Genomic DNA, 20390 nt, shown 5'->3' with positions numbered 1-20390 from the left:
TAAAGGTTTTCTTATACAAGTTGGTCATGGTGTCTTCTCACAGCAATAAAAAAGTAACTAACATAGAAACCGTCTTAGAGCATAAGTCCAAAAGTTCCATACCCTACAGCTGACTGCAGGGATTCTGTGTACTTTTCTGGAGGCTCTATCAAATACTCAAGGTGACACACAGCACACCAGTAATAGTAATCTAAGAACCACAGCTATTTCTCAGGACAATAAAGATACAATCCCTAGAAAGAAGTAAAACAATTCCCAGCATCTTTCCACAACCCAATTTCATTCTCACCTGACCCTCTACTATCCAAAGAAACCTCAGTCCAGAACTGGAGCCTTAAAGAGAAACAGTCTGTTCCAGAATGCAGCTTTCCCAATCCAAACGAATGAGGATTAAAGACTCCTTGAACTGCCAATATTTTTTTTTGTATCTAATAACAAAAGGTTTTACTAATGTCATGCAATATGCTGTGGCCAGGGTTACTTAGTCTCCCACCTCCACCATCACTCCCCACAAGTCACACACCAGATAACACGCGTGCCTCACATGCACGTGCCGTTGACAGACACTGGCAGTGTGTGACATCCACAACTCTGCCCTGGAAGACAGCTCCAGGGTGTGAGTGAGTAACTCACCTTCATTAGGTGCTGATTGATCCACTTTGTAAATGTTTTCTTTTGAACTTTGTCCCGCTCATCTGGAAAATAAAAAAGAAAACATAAAATAAGGTTGGTATGATCCACGCACAGAAAACTTCATGTCTTAGAGTTGAACAAAACGAGGCATTCGGAGGATATCCTTCCATGCTCACGCTACCCCAAGGACTCAGCCCAGCACAGATGATGAGCTGGGGGTGGGGGGTCCTGCAGGGCAAAGTGAATGATGGACAAATTACAAACTATGGAGGGCCTGCCCCAAAGGGCAGCTCTCACACCACTGGGTCCGCCCTGCTCTCTAAGCCTCCAGCAGCAAGAAAACAGTGGGCATGACAATTACTTCTGTGATGCTTAGATCGTCCTGTCCAACTAGCAGCTTGGGACCCTAGCAGCAGGTCCTCAAGAAAACTGTTTTTAAATGCCTTATAAAAAAAAATAGGGCTGGGAATGGGGCTCAATGGAGCAAGACCTTGCCTTTAATATTGAGCACTGCAAAAAGAAAGCACAAGATTCAAAAGAAGGCAGCTTCCATATTAAGCTACAAAATGAAGAATAAAGAAATTCCTGTAACTATCCTCCAAACTGTATTGATTTACTTAATCTTCACCTAACAATATGAGGTCCTTAAGTTCCAAGTCCAATGTGTTTCATGTAAACTCTTGTTCTCTTGGGTATGGAATGGTAACCAAAATGGGATGTTTGGTTTTCTAAACTAAGCAGATACCAAGCATATAGGTTAAGAAGCATGAAAAGGAAGAACCTAGGTCTTAAAAATGGACTGGCTGACTTCTTACACAAATGGTCCACCAGGAAAGAAAATTTAACAAGGCAATTTACTTAGAGATCACAACCGTCAGCAGGAGCTGACCACTGAAGTGCTGCACGGTCTAGAGAGGCTCAGAAGCACCACTGAAGGCTGAGATGATGCTCAACCCCTGGGCACTGTGACCCACAATGCAAGCACATGAGTAACTAAAAGACCAAGCTCACCTGGTGACGTGTAATGCATGAATTCTGCTGCCATCTTATAGTGAAAACAGCCCAAGCCTTCTCTTAAGTCGTGGTAATTCTAGATGCATGCCTTGCAGTACCAAGGAGATCCTCACCAAGAAAGTCCCTGCAGCAGGACCATGGCAACAACTCCAAGATCCTCCGCTTTCTTCAAGACAGTAACTACACTGCATCCGGCAAAGAACTTAAGCCTGGAAAGACCAGGCAATTTTACCACCATGTGCATCATTTCAAAAGGGAATCATTTTAAAAGGGAGTATGCCGGATTTACAGCATCTAATTTTCCAATTACAAGTCTCGTGGTAAATTTCCTCACTTTAGTCAGGGATGCTTAGCACTGTGATTTATATTTAGGGCACTGCTGCCATGACAACAAAGAAGCCAGCCATCATTCCTGTGTATTAGCCAGGTCTGTTGGTTTTAGGAACTGCCCAGTTAGTACTCTGAATCAAGTTTTATAGCATTCCTCTAGTTAATATTATCTTATTTACAATCAGTTTTACATGAAAACATATATTTATGTTCACCCTATGAAGTACATGGTAGCTAAAAATACACAAAATCACCAATACAAATAATAGAATGTAAGGAAAAAAATCATATAAAGAGCAGTTATCACCACCACACACACTGTTTACGTTTCCCAGTAAAGAGCAATCACAGTTAAATACACTTAGTGCCGCACACAGCAAATGTCGGCGCTACATAAAGACTTATCCTCTGCGCAACTATCTGAAGGAAAGTTCTCTCAGGCAAGTCAAAAGGCAGTCGAGATTCACCCCACAGTCACCAGCTCTGCCCTGTAAGCCAAAACTGGTAGCACAACTTTCCTTTCCCAACTCCACTGCATGAGGTGTTCTGGGGCGACTGTACTAACCCATACAGCACATCAGTCCCGCCAGCTGGGCACGCCAGTCCTGACCGCTTTTCACAAGCTGCCCCATCATTCTGTGGGGATCGGTGTGGAAGGTCCTGGACTCTCTCGTTCCAAGTGTGATGTGTCAGTGTGCTGCTAACTTTCTCCACAGAAAGGAAAGCCCTGACTAGACACTCCTACTTGCCGCGGGAACTAGTCAACACCCCTTCTTAAACAAACATTAGCAAGCCAGAGTACTGCACAGCTATTACTGAAAACAAGCTAGCTGGTCTGTTCCTCTCACAAAGGGAGCCAGAAGTCTCTTTAAAGGCAGAGTCCTCAATCTTCTCCCCACACCTGTCTCTCGTTAATTTTTGAGGGACAGTGAGGCAACCAAGAGGATATCAGATTTTACAGCAGAAGCAAGTGAATATTGCACTTCTAACACAGCAGGCAGGAAGGATCCCCTTGTGGTGAAAGGCAGCACCCAGCCAACACAGCTCGCCTTAGATACACACGTGACATTTGGAAAGCGCACCTTTACAGGTTAGACATACTCTTCAGGGAGAAATATTTCTGTATACATACTCCATAAATAAAGTGCACTTGAATTTCAAAGCAAGTGTCTGTGTTGGGTGGTACTGGAAACTTTAAAGCTGTACAAACCAGAGACTGTATACCCGGTGTGCACCTATGATTACCAGTCTGAGGCCAACCAGTGGGATATAACAGAGGGGAAAGAAAAGAAAGGGGTGGGAGGGAGGGAAGGAGAGAGGGAGGGAGGGAAGTAGAAACGAAGGGAGAGAAAAGGAAAGGCCAGAGGGAGTTCCTTAGTTTAATTCTAAAGAGTACTTTTTTCTTTGTCAAACAACAGAAGTCTTACCCTTACATAAAACATGGAACTCCTAATTTCTCAGAGCTTCATTCCCAACCATGGATAAATAACGTCAAGAAGTGAGAACCCTTGCTCTGAACACGGAAAAGATCACTAGCACCTCGATGCTTTAGTGAAACATCAAACGTGTATTCCTAAACAGACGCCATACAACACAGTAACTCCAAAATAAAAATTAAAAAAAAAAAGATCACACATAGTTATTTTCAACAATAGGGAGCAGCGGAATTGGTCACAAAAAGACACTCCGATATTGCTAGACAACTTCTGTTAGGATGTTCTGAACATCCTCAGATACTGTCAACTCCTAATCAGATACGTGATAAATAGCGATGACTACTGCGGAGAGTAATATCAGAGAGCACCTGCCTGGACTTCGCACGTTACCGTCTGTCTCTTTCCTTCTCTGAAAGGAAAAGAGGCTCTCTCTTCCTGGACAAATGGCATGTGGATATAAAGGTCATCTCCCTGGACAAATGGCATGCGGATCAATACAGTTCAGAGAAGGAATGCAAGTGACCGATAAAGATGTGGAGACATATTCAAAAACCCTTCCACTCAATAATAAATGCATTCTCTTTTATGTTTTTTAAGTTTTGTTTTCTTTGAAATAGAGGGTCTCGAGTAGCCTAAGTTGGCCTTGAACTACTAATCCTCCAGCCTCCACCTCTGAACTGCCTGAGTTGCAGGTGTGTACCACCGTACCAGACCAAAATAAATAAATAGACAGACAGACAAATAAGCAAACTTTACGCTGGCATAAATTTATGAGAATGGTAATAGTAAATGCAGAGAAACGGGTAGTTCCTACCTACTCTGATGCACACAGGTAGATTATAGTACTTAGCAGAATGATTTGGTCATTCGTATCACCAATTTAAACGAATACACTTTCAGAATCAATCATCCTACTTGCAGGAACTGTAACGAAATGCTTGTATATAGTGTGTGATTAGCTCACAAGGCTGTTTACTGTGGCCGAATGGGTTAAAGAGCTTAAACGATAAACAATAGGAGACCTGATAAATGAGTTACAGCTCACTCATGCTGTGAAACTTCAGTGTGAAAGATCAGCACATACTGACATGAAGGAAGATTTCCTAGATAGAGTGACAAAATGAAAACATACATATGTATCTATAAAAGGCAGGGAAGGATTTCATCAGAAGGATGTGGAGGGTGAAAGACGAGGGGCTGGCATGCTGCCACTCAATTTTCATACCACCTATCCCTGGTTGCAACGGATCCTTCAGAAGAAAGACATTTATGCATCGTCACTAACAACAACTGGGAGAAAGGGGTGTCAGACCCCTTTACTCATCTATGTATTGAAAAGTCTAGCCGACTGCATAGAAGACACAGGAAAAACACAGAGACCCAGCCCCAGTGCCCTATGCAGGTTTAAAGGCAGAGCGGCATAGTGGGTAAACCTGGCTCGTGCCTATGCTGACCGCTGAGGAGAGGACAGGAAAGGGAAGGGAGGAAGGAGTGGAACTGGAGACAAGGTCCTCAGAGGAAGGCTGACCAGCAGGGAAACAGGGCTGCAGAGGCCTCTGCAAAGAAAATTATAACTGAGAGCACATGCAGACATTGCCCGGCTTGCAGGGTCTCCTTGTTTGAAGTTTAATTACCAAACACAAAATACAGTATGGGTTCACGGGCCTTTGTGAGGGATCTAGAGACAGGACATAGAATGTGCTGTGTAAGCTGAGGTGAGCAACAGAAGCCTAAATCTCTCTCTACAAATGCTTTTGTGTTTGTCCTCTCCCTAAATGATGACCAGAATGCACGCCTTCCGGTCAGCGCAGTACTGGAGGCCGGAACACAGAGGTGCTAGGCTCTGCTCTGAGAAGGAACTCACTGGCTGATACCTGTTCTTATAATCTACCAAGAATTTAATACAAACCTCCAGGAATCTGCTTTTCAATCTACTTTCTCCTACCTGAGGAGACTATAAACACACAACCGCAAAGAGAATTATTGTTAAACTGCTCCATGTAACTATCACACAAGATCTCTCGGCCATCCCAGTCCATGTTAAGGACAGAGCATGCTTACCACTTTACATCTGTGTTACACTAACACTAACTAAAACAGTCTGTTCTAAAATTCAAATACTATAAGAGACTACAGGGAAAACCCAGGAACTCATGCACAGCATGAACACCAGGACCCCGGCACACCTCAGGCACAGAACTTGCCCACCAGGCTCCTGGCACCACAAACGCCCTGCGTGGCTGAACTGCGCACTGCCCCCCAATAATCCTACTACTATACTTACCAAATCTTCATTTTACCAGTTAGAAAAGCAAAACCTAAATTTCCAAGAACTCAATCTGCCCAGAGGTTGCTGTCAAGTGAGGAAGCGGCAGAGTGAGGACTTCCAAGGGTCTCCACTGCCATTCCCGCTGTGCAGGAACAATGAGATACCCACGGCATGTGTCGTGGAGAAACCAGGATGGACAGGGGATGAGTGCTTTAATTCTGCACTACTCCAATTTCCTGAATGTGTCAAAAGAGCCAAAAGAATAAGCCCTGATATACCTACCTCAGTGGCCTACCATTCATCTAGCCAACTTCCACTTTCCATAAAGCACACTGACATAGCAGTCCTAATAAATCCTTTCAAACTGTCGGGCCTCTTGTCACCAGGCTGTGACAGAGGTCTCAAGGCAATGGAGACTGCAGCCATGAGTCACATATATAGCACTGTTTACTCCAATAAAAACAAAGCCAGCCACACAGTGAGTCAGCAGCAAGGATGCAAGGGTGGGAAGAGCAAAGACAACTACTGAACCACTGGAAAAAGTGACGGGTCTGGGCTTGCTTCCTAACGATAGCCTCCCACCCAGCAGGGCTTATTTAAATGCAGTCTGTAGCTGGCATAGACGACTGCCTACTTGCAGAATCACCAGGCATGCCCCTGGGCCATAGAGCCACACCCAGCTCTCCCAGTCCGATCCCAGGAAAGTTCTGTCCCACCATGGCTTCCATCACTGCAATCACTCATGAGCACTGATGGGGCAAGGCAAAGGTGCACAGACCAGTTACACAGATGCCGGGTGCCGGGTGACCCCTTCCTGGGGCTCACTTCCTCTTGGGAAAAAAGACCTCATATGTCTGTCCGGAGACTCAGTCTCCCAACCAAAGCTGACCCACAGAATGAGATGTAAAACAGATGAAAACAGAGCTCTGATCAGCAGACGACTTTCCTACACATTCGCTCTCTAGAGAGTCCGAGCTAAGATCATCTATCTACACATCTAACGTGCTAAAGCAGCAGTTCTCAACCTGTGGGGCCGCATATCATCCTGTATATCAGCGATTTACATTACAATCCATAACAGGAGCAAAATTACAGTTATGAAGTAGCAATGGAAATAATTACAAGGTTGGGGAAACAATTACACAACATGAGGAACTGTATTAAAGGGTCACAGCATTAGGAAGGTTGAGAACCACTGCTCTAGAGAATGCTCACCTTGACTGCTTACATTTCTTGACAACTAAAAGCAAATTTTAAAGAAGTAGATACTCTGCTTAGCTATCTCTCCAGGCATTTCCATCAGATGAGGGGTCTTAACCTAAACTTCTGTGACCACCCTGCTTATCTCTGTGAGTACGGATGCATCACCATCGAGTCCCTAAAGATTACTGATGACTAAGTAAGCTATTTAATAAAAAATAAGAGCTAGGAGAACCAAGATGACAGACCGATCATGTCTACAAGGAAAGCTGCATTTGAGGAAGCTTTATTAACGGCTCAATGTGTGTAAAAACGGGCACCCAGAGATAGTGCTGAAGCAGGAAGGTGCCATCACTGGTCCAACTTTTGGGAACTTGACATGTATAACATCCATGCGATCACTCGGCCTTGAGGCGCACAAGGCCCTGACCTGACCACTGCATGTCTTTAGTATAGGTTTTACAGAGCGAGAAACTGAGGCACTGAGAACTCTACTTATGTGTTCAAGGTTAGAAAACTGACAACACAAGCACCACAATCCAAATCCAGGGAAGGAGCCCAAGAACCTGCTCTCTTAATCCTAAAACTAGCAACTCTGGGGCAGAGGCTAAGACAGCCAAAAGATCAGGTAAGAGTCACGAAAGAAAATGTCCATACATTCAACACAATTCTTAATGATCACATTCCATATTTATTTGCCATTAGGTACTAGTAGAAAATGTAAAATAAACAAAAATAATGGAAACTAGAAAAACAGTCAAGGCATTTACAGTGTAGTCACAAAAACGAAATGTTTCACAATGGAAAGGAGTGAATTTACACAAGTATTGGTTTGTTCTGTTGTTTCCTGAACTTCTCAACCATACAGTATTATTTAAAGATGTTTTTTCTTCCCTTGAAAAATCTGGGGTTCCGGGTAGTGTTTAAAGTGCTGAGGATGACGGAATGGTTGTTCATGTGCTTAATCTTAGCACTTGGTAGGCAGAGCCATTCTATTCTAAACCAGCCAAAACTACACAGCTCAAGCAAACAAGCAAGCAAGCAAATAAACAAACAAAAAACAGTGCTAACGTCTGTCTCCTGAGGGGCAGTGCTTGAAAGGCCCCCTCGGGTGGGAAGTGGGACTAGAGGATCTGATCTAGTGTAAATCTCTTCAAAAGAAAAAAAGTAAAAGGGAGCATGGAGCATGAAATAACACAACTTTAGAATCCAGGCAATGTCTGACATCTAATGACTGAAAACTCAATTCAACCTTCAAAACCATATGGGCTCCGTGTGTGTTTTAGCATAAAAACCTCTGTAAGTTAATAATGGCTCAGACTGCAAATCCTATGGAAGCTTAGATTTATGTATACATAACTAAACCGTTTTATGAATGGATGGATTTAGATGTTTGTGTGGGTGTGGGCATATGTGCATGCACGTGTATGTGTGTGTGTGCACAACCATGTGGAGGTCAGAGGTCAATGTTAGTTAATTACTTTGGTTGCTTTCCACCTTATTTTTCTGATGCAGGGTCTCTCACCAAACTAGGAACCCATCAATTCTGCTTGACTGGCTAACCAACAAGCTCCAGGGAGCTTCCTGTCTCTACCTCCCCAGGGCTGGAGCTGTGCACACGCACTACCTTGTGCTGTATAGCTGCTGAGCATACAGCAACCTTGGCCAGTTTCTTTAATTTGCTTATTGGAGAGGTACTTTACTGACAGTGCCATCTCTCCAACTCCTTGTCATTCTTCTTTGAAACAAGCCCATCTTTCTAAGAAGGCAGCATTCCACCGATTCAACAGGCATCTGTGAGAACTAAGCTAAGTGCTAAGATTGCCCACGTAGAGAATAAATCCCACATCTTGCTCATGACTGTGTGGCATGTGTAAAGGGGATTTGAAAAGAAATAATGAATGCTATGCCTAAGAGATTGCTTGGCCTAAGTGATATTCCCTCCCAATGTAATCTGACGGACCTGAATGCACACATGTAATCTATGCAATGCCGACATCAGAAGCATCTTGAGGAAGCGGGAACAGTAGCATCACACACAGAAGGAATGAGAAGGACAGGAAATGGGAAGCTAGCATCAGCAAATTACATGACATTCCATAATCACCCAGCTTTCTGATCATGTGTGCTTTTGACCATTAAAGACAATGAAAATGAGGTGCTTGTAATTGGGAACAATTTATTCATCACCTCGCAGGCAATGAGCTTGAACACGGGTCTCATCCATTTCTTGGTAAATAATACCAGCAGGAAACTGACTGCAAAGACACAAAGCTCAAAGAGATAAATATTCTGGCTGACCTTAAAGTACACATAACGATATATGAACTACATTCACATACTGCCTTTTGCTTTTAGTATAACTATTTATCCACATGAAAAGGAAATTATAGAAATGTCATGGAAGGTGGCAGTAATTATTTATGATTTCAAAAACAGAATTACTCAGCAAGACTGCGCAGCTTTGCTGGGGAAGAATTTCCCAAAGTGCTTCACTCCTGCCTCCCCTCACTGCCTCTACTAACGAGGGCCCTGATGAACATTTCCTCTAGGTCTAACAAGATATCCTTTCCTGTTCTGACAGACGAATCATGGTGCTCTCAGAGAGGAGCAAATGATCTGAGGAAAAAAGATGGAGTCAAAGGCACTGGCCCTGAAAGCAGCCAGCACACTCAGTGAATGACAGAAGAGGGCACTGTTTCCTATTTGGCACCCTGGGAAAGTGGCCAGGTACCTGGTTCTGCCTGGTACAGACTGAATACAGAATTCCCTAGGAGTCTGGCTGAGATACCTGCCAGATGGGTCATCATAGCAGGAAATGGGCTCTGGAGCAAACGTGGCCCTCTGAGCAGGTCATCTGGCTCAAGTGCAAAGGAGCCTCCTAGTCAGACCTAAGGGAAAGTGACGCTGGATTGGTTAATTCTCTTATTGCTGTGACTACACCAGACAAGAGGCAGCTCAAGAGAAGGCTTCATTTTGGCTCACCGATTTCAGGAGTAGTCCATCATGATGGGTAAGGCAGGTTGGCATGAGTGATTCTCCTCTGTGGAGTCAGGAGTGTGAGGTAGCCCCCTACTCTCACAGAGATAGCCCAGAAAGCAGGGTTGGACTGCAAACTTAAAGGCCAAGCCCAGCAACCAACTTTTTCCAACTAGACCTGAATTCCAAAGGTTCCACTATCTTGTAAAACAGTGCCACCAGCTGGGGACCAAGTATTCAAAGGCTCACACAGGGAAAACCCAATATCCAAACTATACCTGCTCCAAGTTCACTGGGTGCTAGCTTGAGAATCAGTGAATCACAGGGTACCAGGTATCCAGACAGAAATGAGGTAAGTCACCAAAGGGCACGAAAGGCAGAATGGGACAAAGACCACCACGGGAGGCAGAAGCACCTCAGCTTTAATCAGAGTGCAAACACAGAGGCCACATTCCTCTCCCAGACACCTGGAGAAAGAAGGAGAAGAGGCCACCAAGAAGTACACAGAGCAACCATAAAGACACCAGTTCTCGTCGTATTCATATCTGCCATTAAAAAAAAAGACTCAATCTCAGTATATTTTTTTTCTCTATGCCAATCAGAGGTTGGCACTCATTTAGAAAAAAATAAAGGAAACATTCCTGTACATTTCTAAGTTCATCAACTAAATCTTTCAGCGCAGGGCAGGAAAGCTGGTGTACAAAAGAAGAGAGTCATGGTCTTTTAAGAAGAGACCTAAGTTCTACAACAACTGGTATGATATGGTGCAAATCACGCATTTCAGCAAATCCCAGCTCTTCCAGGAAGATGATATTTGTCACAGACTAGCTCAGTTCTAAAGGGAGGGATAAAAATACTTCTGGGATCCAAACATGTATGTATATGTTTTAGAAAAGCAGGTCCTCCGCCAGGTCAACTTAGGATCGCTGGGAAACAGCAGCAGACGGCCCTGCTCTGCTCTGTGCATGCCACAGATGGAACTGCTATTGCCCAGGGGAGAGTATGCGAGCTGACCCTGAGACACTGAGTCTCTGTACACAGCAGGGGATCTCTGCCTGCAAATAGCAAGTGTCTCCTACAAACCTGCATATGATTTCTGGTCTGGTTCTTTTCTTTTCTTTTCTTTCCTTTTTCTTTCTTTTTCTTTTTTCTTGAAGTGCAACATGTGATGTGACAGGGTTGGGGGAAAAACAAAAACAAACAACTTAACTCTTTTCAAAGCAACAGCACAGAACAGCAGCTTCACTCAGGCCAGTCCTTAGGACAGAAATACTGACTCTCGTGGGACATGGACAAAAATAAAAAGCACACTTCTGCCATGCTTTCAGTGAGGTATGGCCAAATGGCAACACTCTAGAAAAGGAAATACACATAGAAGCACTGCGTGGCAGCTTCTGAAACCTTTCCCACTTTCTTTCCTCTTCCTTCTCTACTGGTAGACCTGGGGGATCAGGTTGGCTTTGCGGTGCCTTCTGCTGGGATTTCCTATTGTTTAAGACGGTGTGTGTGTATGTGTGTGTGTGTGTGTGTGTGTGTGTAGGTGTCTGCACAGGCCAGAGAGGGTTTTGGATCCCCTGGAACTGGAGTTAGGGGTGGTCATGAACCACCTGATAAAGGTACTAGGAACCAAACTCTGGTCGCTTGTATCAAGCATTCTTAACCTCTGAGCCATTTCTTCAACCTCTGAGCTTTCTTACAGGAAGGAAAATACAGAATACAGGTAAACATTCTCATTAAGACATTATAATTTTGTTTTAAATTTCAAACTAGTATTCTTATTAGACAACTGTATCCTACTCCAAATGTGATGTTTTCCAGCAAACCTGCTACTGAAAACTTAATGAAAAGGAAGATGTAGATACCACTTACAAATCAAGGGTAAGTAACTTGCTATTCTCAAGGTAGCACGGGAACAGAAGGTACATGTTTTGCCCATGTATCCCTTTGTTTCCCTCTCTCAAGGAAACAAAGTCTCTAAATCAACTAAATGAATGTTGGCAGGACTATACTCGTGTTTCTCAACCCTCCTTGAGCTGTCTGCAGACCCGATCTGTCTGAGCTCTGACTCCACAGAGCTCTGACTCCCGTGAGGTGAACAAAAGGGAAGGTACAACTTCACAGGGAAGGACAGCTCCTTTTCTGTACTCTCACCCAGGAGGGGAGCATGCAACACATCCAAGAACCATGTGGGGACAAAGCAATATGAGGGAGGCTTGGGTTCCTCCAGTTACTACTGCTATGTAACAAAACACTCCAGAACTTAACTGTATAAAGCAATCATTTATTACGAATATAAATTCTGTATATCAGAAACTCAAAATAGGGAATACTGGGGACAGCTTATCCCACTCTGGTAGAGTTCAGCAGATGAGAGCTAAAGTCATCTGGAGGCATTCTGACTCACACACCTAACAGCTGAAAATCACTATCAACAGAGACACTGGGGGCAGTCAACAGAACACTCACAGGTTTCTGTCTGTATGGCCTGACTTCCTGAGACAATGAATGGCAGCATAAGGGACCTCAGCCACAGGTCCCAACTACAGGGAGCTTTCCTGACCTTCTCTGACCTGTATGGAAAGCATCGAATGCCACTAATCCTCTGTTCTACCAGATATAAAGACTGAATTTCTCAATCAGACTCAAGGGGAAGAGACAGCAAGGACATTACACAGATTTAAAATGCACCCAGCCTCTCCATGTGAGCATCGTGCTGCCCAGTGATCACAGACAGCACGGGCTGCAGACCGGCCAACACTTCCTTCTCTGGACAGCTCCATGAATGGAAGCTGAAGTGATCTTTTTGACCTACCCTTATTGTGGGTCTCTGTAGAAAACTTGAGTATCTATATAACTCCAATATTTAAAAGCAAATCATCAAACAAAAGCAGCAAACGTATTTATTCCAAGAAATTAATTTTATAATAAATAGTGACTCTGTGGTCCAGGTTTATTTCATATTGTCAGCTGTTGGCATATTTCCTCCATTCAAAGTTATTAATGAACATCAAAAGCACCTAATGCAATATAATAACTTTGTTAGTCATTTGCATGCTATGGATTTCCCCTCCTGGTTCAGTACACCTAAGGGACTTTTGAGTGGAAACTGTAAATATACTGACATAGCCAAAACAAACTGTAGTACGAACATCAACATTCCAGATGTGCTGTGTGGATCTCAGTGGATACACCCTGAGCCACCCATATCACAGCAATTTTCCCTATAGACAAACAAAGCGCCTGAAGTTCTTATCACTAATTTTTAACTCAGCAAAATGAAGAATCTGACAATTTCACGCATAGTTTCAGGCTCATCACTCACTGTATACTGGACACATCACTATCCTTTTCTCTTTTTAAGCTAATACAGAGTATGGTTTCTACCTCCTCACACCCTCTCACAGTTAAAACATGAAGGACCCTAAGTTCCTCCATGCATCCCACAAAACAGTAGAAATCAAAGTTTGAGAGCACACAAAACTCACAGAAGATTGTATTAAGCATCTCCAAATACATTCTAAACTTGAAATCTATTGAGTAACATGTACAATTCAGGAAAACAAGATTTAGAAACAGAGGAAACCAAAAATAAGTTCTAGAAATAACTAGCTTCATAAGCCAAGAAAAATTACCCTTCCAGAACCTGAGTTCACAGTGGAACCAAGAGAAATAATCCCGAGGATTAAATACAACACCCGCCCCAAGGCAGATGTGGCACACACTGGTTCCTGAATGAATGAGTCAAGGACCACTCAATCACTCAGCAGGTCTGTGTTCCATCTGACCTCTCCACAGGCCTCTCCACACATCACAAAATCCCCAACCTCGCCTCCTGAGGCTGTTTAGGACTATGGTGGAATTTTAACAAAGAGATGACAGTGAGTATTTATTTAATCAGAAAAGGCATGGGTTCCCTGACATTAGACCATCCCAGGAGCACCTGATGGCAGGGAAAGCATCCTTACAAGAAAGGGCTTTCTCTTTTCTGTCTTCCAAATCTCAGTCAGGGCCAGGCACTGCACAGCACAGTTTGAACTACAGGCTAGTACGGAGCAGACAGCCAGGGTGCAAGGGCTAGAGTAAAGAAGGTCCTCCTTACACTTCAACTATATATAATCAATAAGTTCAAATACTCAATATACTGAGTATTTGAACATTCAGCCCCCAGTTGGCAGCGCTGTTTGGGAAAGCTAGGAACCCTTTAGGGAGGTCCCTGTTGGAAGAAGTAAGTCACCGGGAACAGATTCTGAGGGCTTACAGCCTTGCTCTACTTCCCATTCCCTCTCTGCTTTCTGTGTGTACGTGGAAAAGAGTGACGAGGCAGCTTCCTGTTCCTGCTGCCGGGCTCTGTCTGCCCTGCCATTAGGGGCTCCAGCCCTCTGGAACTGCAGGCCGGTGTGACTGCCTTCTTCCTTGAGTGCCTTTAGGCCACGGGATTTGACCACAGCACAGGGAAACCAGGATAGGTACTAACAGGGTGTGGGTTCACGGGTGACTCCACCTCCACAAAGCGGGGGGCTAAGGTTGTGACTGTGGTCTACCATAGCCCCGCCCTCGAAGAAAGGGTTCATTTGCAGTCACATTTTGGCAGCTTAGGAAAGACCTTAACATTACTCTTTTAGGGAATGTCTTATTCGGAAACAGCTCACCAATTAACAATTCACAATCTCCTAATTCGAGCTCTCTTTATTTTTCCCACTGTAAGTTGTTTAGAAATTAATCACAGACAGCTTAATGCATCACACCAAAACCTGCTTAACACCATGGGGAGAGTGTCTGATTTCCCCAGTAACCTACTTCTACTTGTGGGTTTTGTTTCTTTCTGCATTCCAATGAGGTCAAATGCCTCCAAGTGAACTGTTGTATCTCTTTAGTCTCTTTCAAACTACAGGCTGGCTCCCTCTTCTTCATCAACTCTTGTTGTCATCTATTTGTAGAAGTCATTGCATCATTTGACCAGTGGTTTCCCAGTCGAATTCTGGTGACCACATACCACAATCTGTATTTACTATAAAGCGGGACCTAGATGAACAATATGATTTAGACACATGAAACAAGGTTTTCCTTTTTTCTTCTGTAAGTTTTAGATTTTAACATTCATACATTATTTCTATACATAATATCAATATATTTTTTAAGAGAGTTATTCCATGTATCTCACGATCTTCCTGCCGAGATAACGGGTGTGCCAACACGCCCATCTAAATCACATTCACCCTCATGCTCTCTCCCTCTATCTCCATTAGCAATCATGGCCTAGATAGCTTAAAATGCTACAAAGAGCAGGTCCTTTGCTTACAGCTCCTTCCTGGCCTCACACTAGATTACCCTGTAAAGACAACACTCCCTTGGCAGAGCAGGCTCAGCTCTCACAAGTAAATGTCTGGTCCACCGCTTTGGTTAAGAAGATGGTGAGATGTTTCCTGAACCCCTCTACCAGAACAGAGGACACTGCACAGAGAAAATATCAATAGCAGGGGACAGTCTGGACTCCCAATGTCCAGACTGATGTTTTGAGTTGGAGAAAACACAGAAGAGCAAAACAGCATGCTTAATTTTTAATATATCAAGATTAAATAGAGGATATAGTAGTCTAATCTTTTCATTTGTATTTTTGCTTCTTGGCTCTGGTATAATTTCTTTGGTTTATAACTTAAATCTCTGATAAAAACTGATGCTGCTAAAGGAGAAACTGAGGAGATGTGGAGAAAAACCAATTTTTCTTTTTTAAGAAAGAATGTGTGCTGTGCCCTTTAGAAAGAATTCCACAGCATCAATAAGAGAATGAGCTAACATAGTAAGTAAAAGGAATTCTTTACAGAACCAAAATAATCTTATCTTTCGAAAAAGAGAGAAAACACAAAAGCACAAATACACAGCTGCACACATATTACGAGCATGGAAAAGGGCTGGGATAAAGAATAGGCAACTGTTGAAGCTACTAGGAAAGGAAGAGGTGAGCTACAAAGGCAAACAACAAACACGGGTTTGCTGTCCCGGGGCATCTGTGCTATGCCCTCAGCTGAAAGCTGGAAACTCACGGTTTCTATACCTAAGGTAAACATTTCCAAGGTACGCTGAGATTCAAATTCCTTTGTTCCTACCCAGAAGAATGAAGACATGACAGAGCAGCAATGACAAGAGAGAGGAAGGTCACGGGACAGCAAAAATAAAGACATAGAAGAAGGTCACAAAGTCCTTGTCGGACACCTCTGTGGGAATGATGACCAGGAAGGGAGCAGACTATGAAATCACGGCATTAGCCATGAGCAAGGCACGCTGAGACTACTGAGTAAGTTAGCGCTTTTCACTCTCTCCCTACAAGCCACGGGTAGAATGACGAGCTCATACTTCTTATTCTGCACACAGTGGCCATGAAAGGAATAACTGATTTATTTTAGGAGGGCAACAGGATGTTTCACTGCCAAAGAGTCTGCACCATGGTTCTGGAATTTTTCTGCTCATTTATATTGCTAAACCCTTAAATTACTAAGCGATTTTTATAACTTATTTCAAGTTTTAAGGACAGAGCATCTCGTGACTATCTAAACGACTCAGTCAGAGTCCACTGAAGGAGACTGTTACGGAGTCAAGACAATGACAACCCATGGTGACACAGGCTGATGAGCCAAACAGGGCCCGTCACCCTCCTGGCAGAGCGTCTGTGGGAGGCAGAACAGGAAGAAAGACGCCAGCAGTGCACCAGACCTCCAGTTATGACAGTGTGCATACGAGTGAGACTTCCTACCAGAAAAAAAGTAACTACTAATTCAGAGCCTTCCATCACAAAAACTGTCAATGACACTGCACTGATGAACGACTCAAACGCACACACAGCCTGTACGGACAGAAATCAGACAGAATCACATAACGCTTATTAAGAATCGATCTACCAAGTGAGAGCACAAACAGCACAAGGTGTCTTCACCTTCCTAAAGAAAACACAATCCTGAGGAAAGAAACGAGGATGACGTCCAGGGAGTGACATGTCTGAGGCTGTCCACAAGTCCCGCCCTCTCTGTGTCCCTGGTCTTTCCAGCGTAGTAAGAGTCTTTAAGCGAAGGACCAGACTGTCTAGAAGCCACAATGATTTATGTTGTACTAGGAGCCAAGCTATCGGTGGACTGCCACAGAAAATAAAAGCTAAGATGATTAGGTAGAACGAAGCCAGGCATACAAGGTCACATATTACATGACTCCATTTCTATCGCTGTCAAGAACAGGTAAATCTCACAGGACATAATATAGCTCAGTGTCTGGGAGAAGTGGCAAAGGGTCTCGAAAATGCACAGTAGGCGTGGTGTACAATTCTGTGTCCTCTAAGCTCTGTAAAGTTATAAAGGAATCACTTAATAAGCCATTGCTATGGTCTAGAAACTGTGCTGCATACTTTTCATGTACCAAGTCACTCCAGTAACAAAGTGAGGGGTATTATAATTGAACCTCTCTTTTATGGATGAGGAAACTAAAGCAGAGACATTTAATAAAATTAGCCAGGCATAGTGGCTGCCACCACGGCAATCCTGAGGCCAAAAGAGAAGGAACCCTGTGAGTTCAAGGCCAGAACCTTGGGACCACAAAGTGAAATCCTATCTCAAAAACCAAGCCATCAAACAAACAAACAAATAGAAAAATCTGTGAAATTTAATACAATACACACAACTGGTGTGTTACTAAAGTATGCCCATAAACTGGTACATCTACCTTCAAAGGAGTTCATTCTGATGCCCAGGAGTGTGGAAGCTATGACAGTGGAACATGGCTGATGTGACACCCTGAAATAACATCACAAAAAGCAGTGCCGTTTCCTTCTTGTTCTCAGGGCCACTCATTCTGAAAGAAGCCAGCCGCAGAAATGTAGTGATATTTTGTTTGTGATCCTGAAGATCGGAGAAGCAGAGCAGTCAACCACTATAGAATTCTTATCTCTGCCAATGCTCAGACCAAAGAGACGATCCTGTCTCTATGAATCCTCATAGAGCTTCTGCTGTTGTCTCTACATAACCTCAGACTGCAAGCTCTGACTGAATCCTCAGACTGCATCCGAGCTCCTGTCTCTTCCCTCCTTATATTCCCCTCTCCACCCAGCCATATCACTCCTGTCTCCACCTCCTTAGTGCTGGGATTAGAGTTATGGGATCCCAAGTGTTGGGATTACTTTGTGTGAGCTCTGTTTTTCTGCTAGACAGATTCAATCTTGTGTAGGCCAAGGTAGCCTTGAACTCACAGAGATCTGCCTGCCTCTGTCTCCCAAATCCTGGGATTAAAGGTGTGTGCCACCACTGTCTGGCCTCTGTGGCCAACCAGTGTAGAGTCTTGAAAACACTTGGGACAGCGCTTGGGGAGGCTCACAGGAAAGAGTTCCCTGCCCCTGCTCAGGAGTCACACTGGAAGCAGATCGCTAACCACAGTTAGTCTTCAGGTGACTGCAGACCTGGGTCAATATCACTCAACTTGCTCCCAAACTCTTGACTCACAGGGGAAAAAAGGGTGTGTGTGTGTGTGTGTGTGTGTGTGTGTGTGTCTATGTGTGTACGTGCATACACACAGATAACAGATGATAGATGACTGATAGAAGAAAGGTAAATCAATAGATATTCTAGTGGGATAACTTTATGAAACTATCTCAACCTCTAAGAGACTGAAATTATGACAGACCTCACAGCAAAGTTAATAATATGCTTTGAGATCAATGAAGACTTTGCCTGCTATTCTAACATGTACTTTTAAGTTTAACCTGCCTTTAAGAGAACAATGCAACCGACCTTATCTGCCTTGGATTTCCCATGCAATCAGCATTTACAATCTAAGCCAATGCAAAATCTTATGTACTTCTAACCCGGAGTAATGCATGTGTGTATGTGTGCTGGAATCGTCTGCTGAAGCTGCTAACAGGTAGAAAACAAGCTTACACAACAACAATATTCCCCGTAAATGCTGAAAACAACATATGGATATGGCTTGATAAAGTACGTTCGCTGTACTGTTTGCTGTTTGGACTGCTGCAGGGTCGGTCGCAGTCAGCGGAATGCCTTTCCTTGTAAAGTTCTGTTAAAGATTTCTGTAAAGAATTCCCCATTCCTTTCCCATGCCATGCTTTCTGTGCTGTTCAATAAAAACAAGGCAAAGTCTTTTGTTAGAGACAGACTAGACAGACAGACATCAGACAGCATTTAGACAGTCCAGTAAACACAAGCTATAGACAGACAAAGACACAGGGAGAGGAATGTGGCTTGGGTCCTTAATGCATTAATCAATGCAAGATGATTAAAGTTTATCGTCGACCCCCCCACCCAAAAAGAAAAAAAAGACAGGCTCATGCCTGTCATCCCACCTATGTGAGACACGATGGCAGGGTGGTTCTCAGTGCTGGAGAATATGAAAATCAGTTGTACAACTTCTCAAAACCCCGATGCCTGGAGTTCCTTCTGACAACTGAGGTTTCAACAGCTTTCAACAGCTTTCAGAGATTGATCACTCAAATCAAAATCTTATGTCACAACCACTTTCTAATAATCACGCAGAAACTGATTTGTCAGTTTGGACTTGGCCAGACCCTCTTGTGTTACCTGCTTGCCTTCTCTGAGCCCAGAAAAGAACCCAGCAAAGGTGAGTGTCAAGGGTAGCTCACCCAGATTCCAAGATCCCTGTCGCAGAGTATGTCTTCACACTGTGTGAAGATGTGTCACTGTAACTGGTTTAATAAAGAGCCGAATGGTCAATAGCTAGGCAGGAGAGAATAGATGGGACCTCTGGGGAGAGAGAGAACTCTGGGAAGAAGAGAGAAAGGGAGACACCAGGACAGGTAGGACAAGTCAGACATACAGAAATGGAGAGGCGGTAAAAGGGCCACGTGGTAGAACATAGATGAACAGAAGCAGGCTAAGTTATAAGGGCTGGCTGGAGACGAGCCTAAGCTTCAGGCCAAGCTTTCATAATTAACAATAGTCTCCACGTCATTACTTGTGAGCTGGCGGCCCAAAGGAAAATCCAAGTACAGATCCCAGCAGGTGCTGCCCCCTGGCCTCTGAAGACAGCTGCTCCAGCTAGCGGGTGCTGCAGCACGGGATGCTGGACGCACTTCTGCCTCCCTCTTGCTTATAAACTTCTTCAAAACTAAAACCCTCTGTCACCCATTCTTCTACCCCCTCACTAATTTTGCTCCATTCCTAGAAGCTTTCAGGGTACACAAGTCCTCTTCCCCTCACCTCTTTCTCATTACACACTTTTTCTCTAAGGTTTTAGCTTTTTTCATATGAGATTTTTTGTCCTATGATTTCTACTGAATTCATTCAACAAAATAACAAGGAGACATTTTACCAGCTACTATGAACAACATAGTAATGTGTAAGATGGAGGTTTCCAGAGTTTACCTTTGGCATTTGCTGTCCATAGTCATGCCTCCCCATTACATATTCTAAGATATTGACAGACACATAAGTAAGGGCAGGCTCTTATCTTTCCACACAATAGTTAACATGTCAAAGTACTCTATCTGCCTTGATCCACCCCATCATATCCTAGTTTTT

General features: G+C 43.7%; 1 protein-coding gene across 19 annotated transcripts in view; it reads right to left on the bottom strand.

Annotated features, from left to right (window-relative positions):
• The window catches only part of Dst (dystonin), a 408649-nt gene that overhangs the window by 228842 nt on the left and 159417 nt on the right, over window positions 1–20390 (bottom strand). For 18 of the 19 annotated variants that reach the window (XM_048430395.3, XM_048430401.3, XM_048430399.3 and 15 more), the window contains one exon: window positions 634–695. In XM_048430395.3, coding sequence (XP_048286352.3) covers window positions 634–695 — 62 coding nt within the window. Of the gene's footprint in view, window positions 1–633; window positions 696–2542; window positions 2625–20390 lie in introns of those variants that run through there. The other variant, XM_085679493.2, reaches the window with a different exon arrangement.

This window comes from Myodes glareolus, chromosome 18 (genome assembly GCF_982192425.1).
Source record: "Myodes glareolus chromosome 18, mMyoGla1.1, whole genome shotgun sequence".
Taxonomy (NCBI): Eukaryota; Metazoa; Chordata; class Mammalia; order Rodentia; family Cricetidae; genus Myodes; species Myodes glareolus.
Note: the sequence above shows the minus strand (reverse complement) of the source record. Positions and strands in the feature narration are given on the sequence as shown.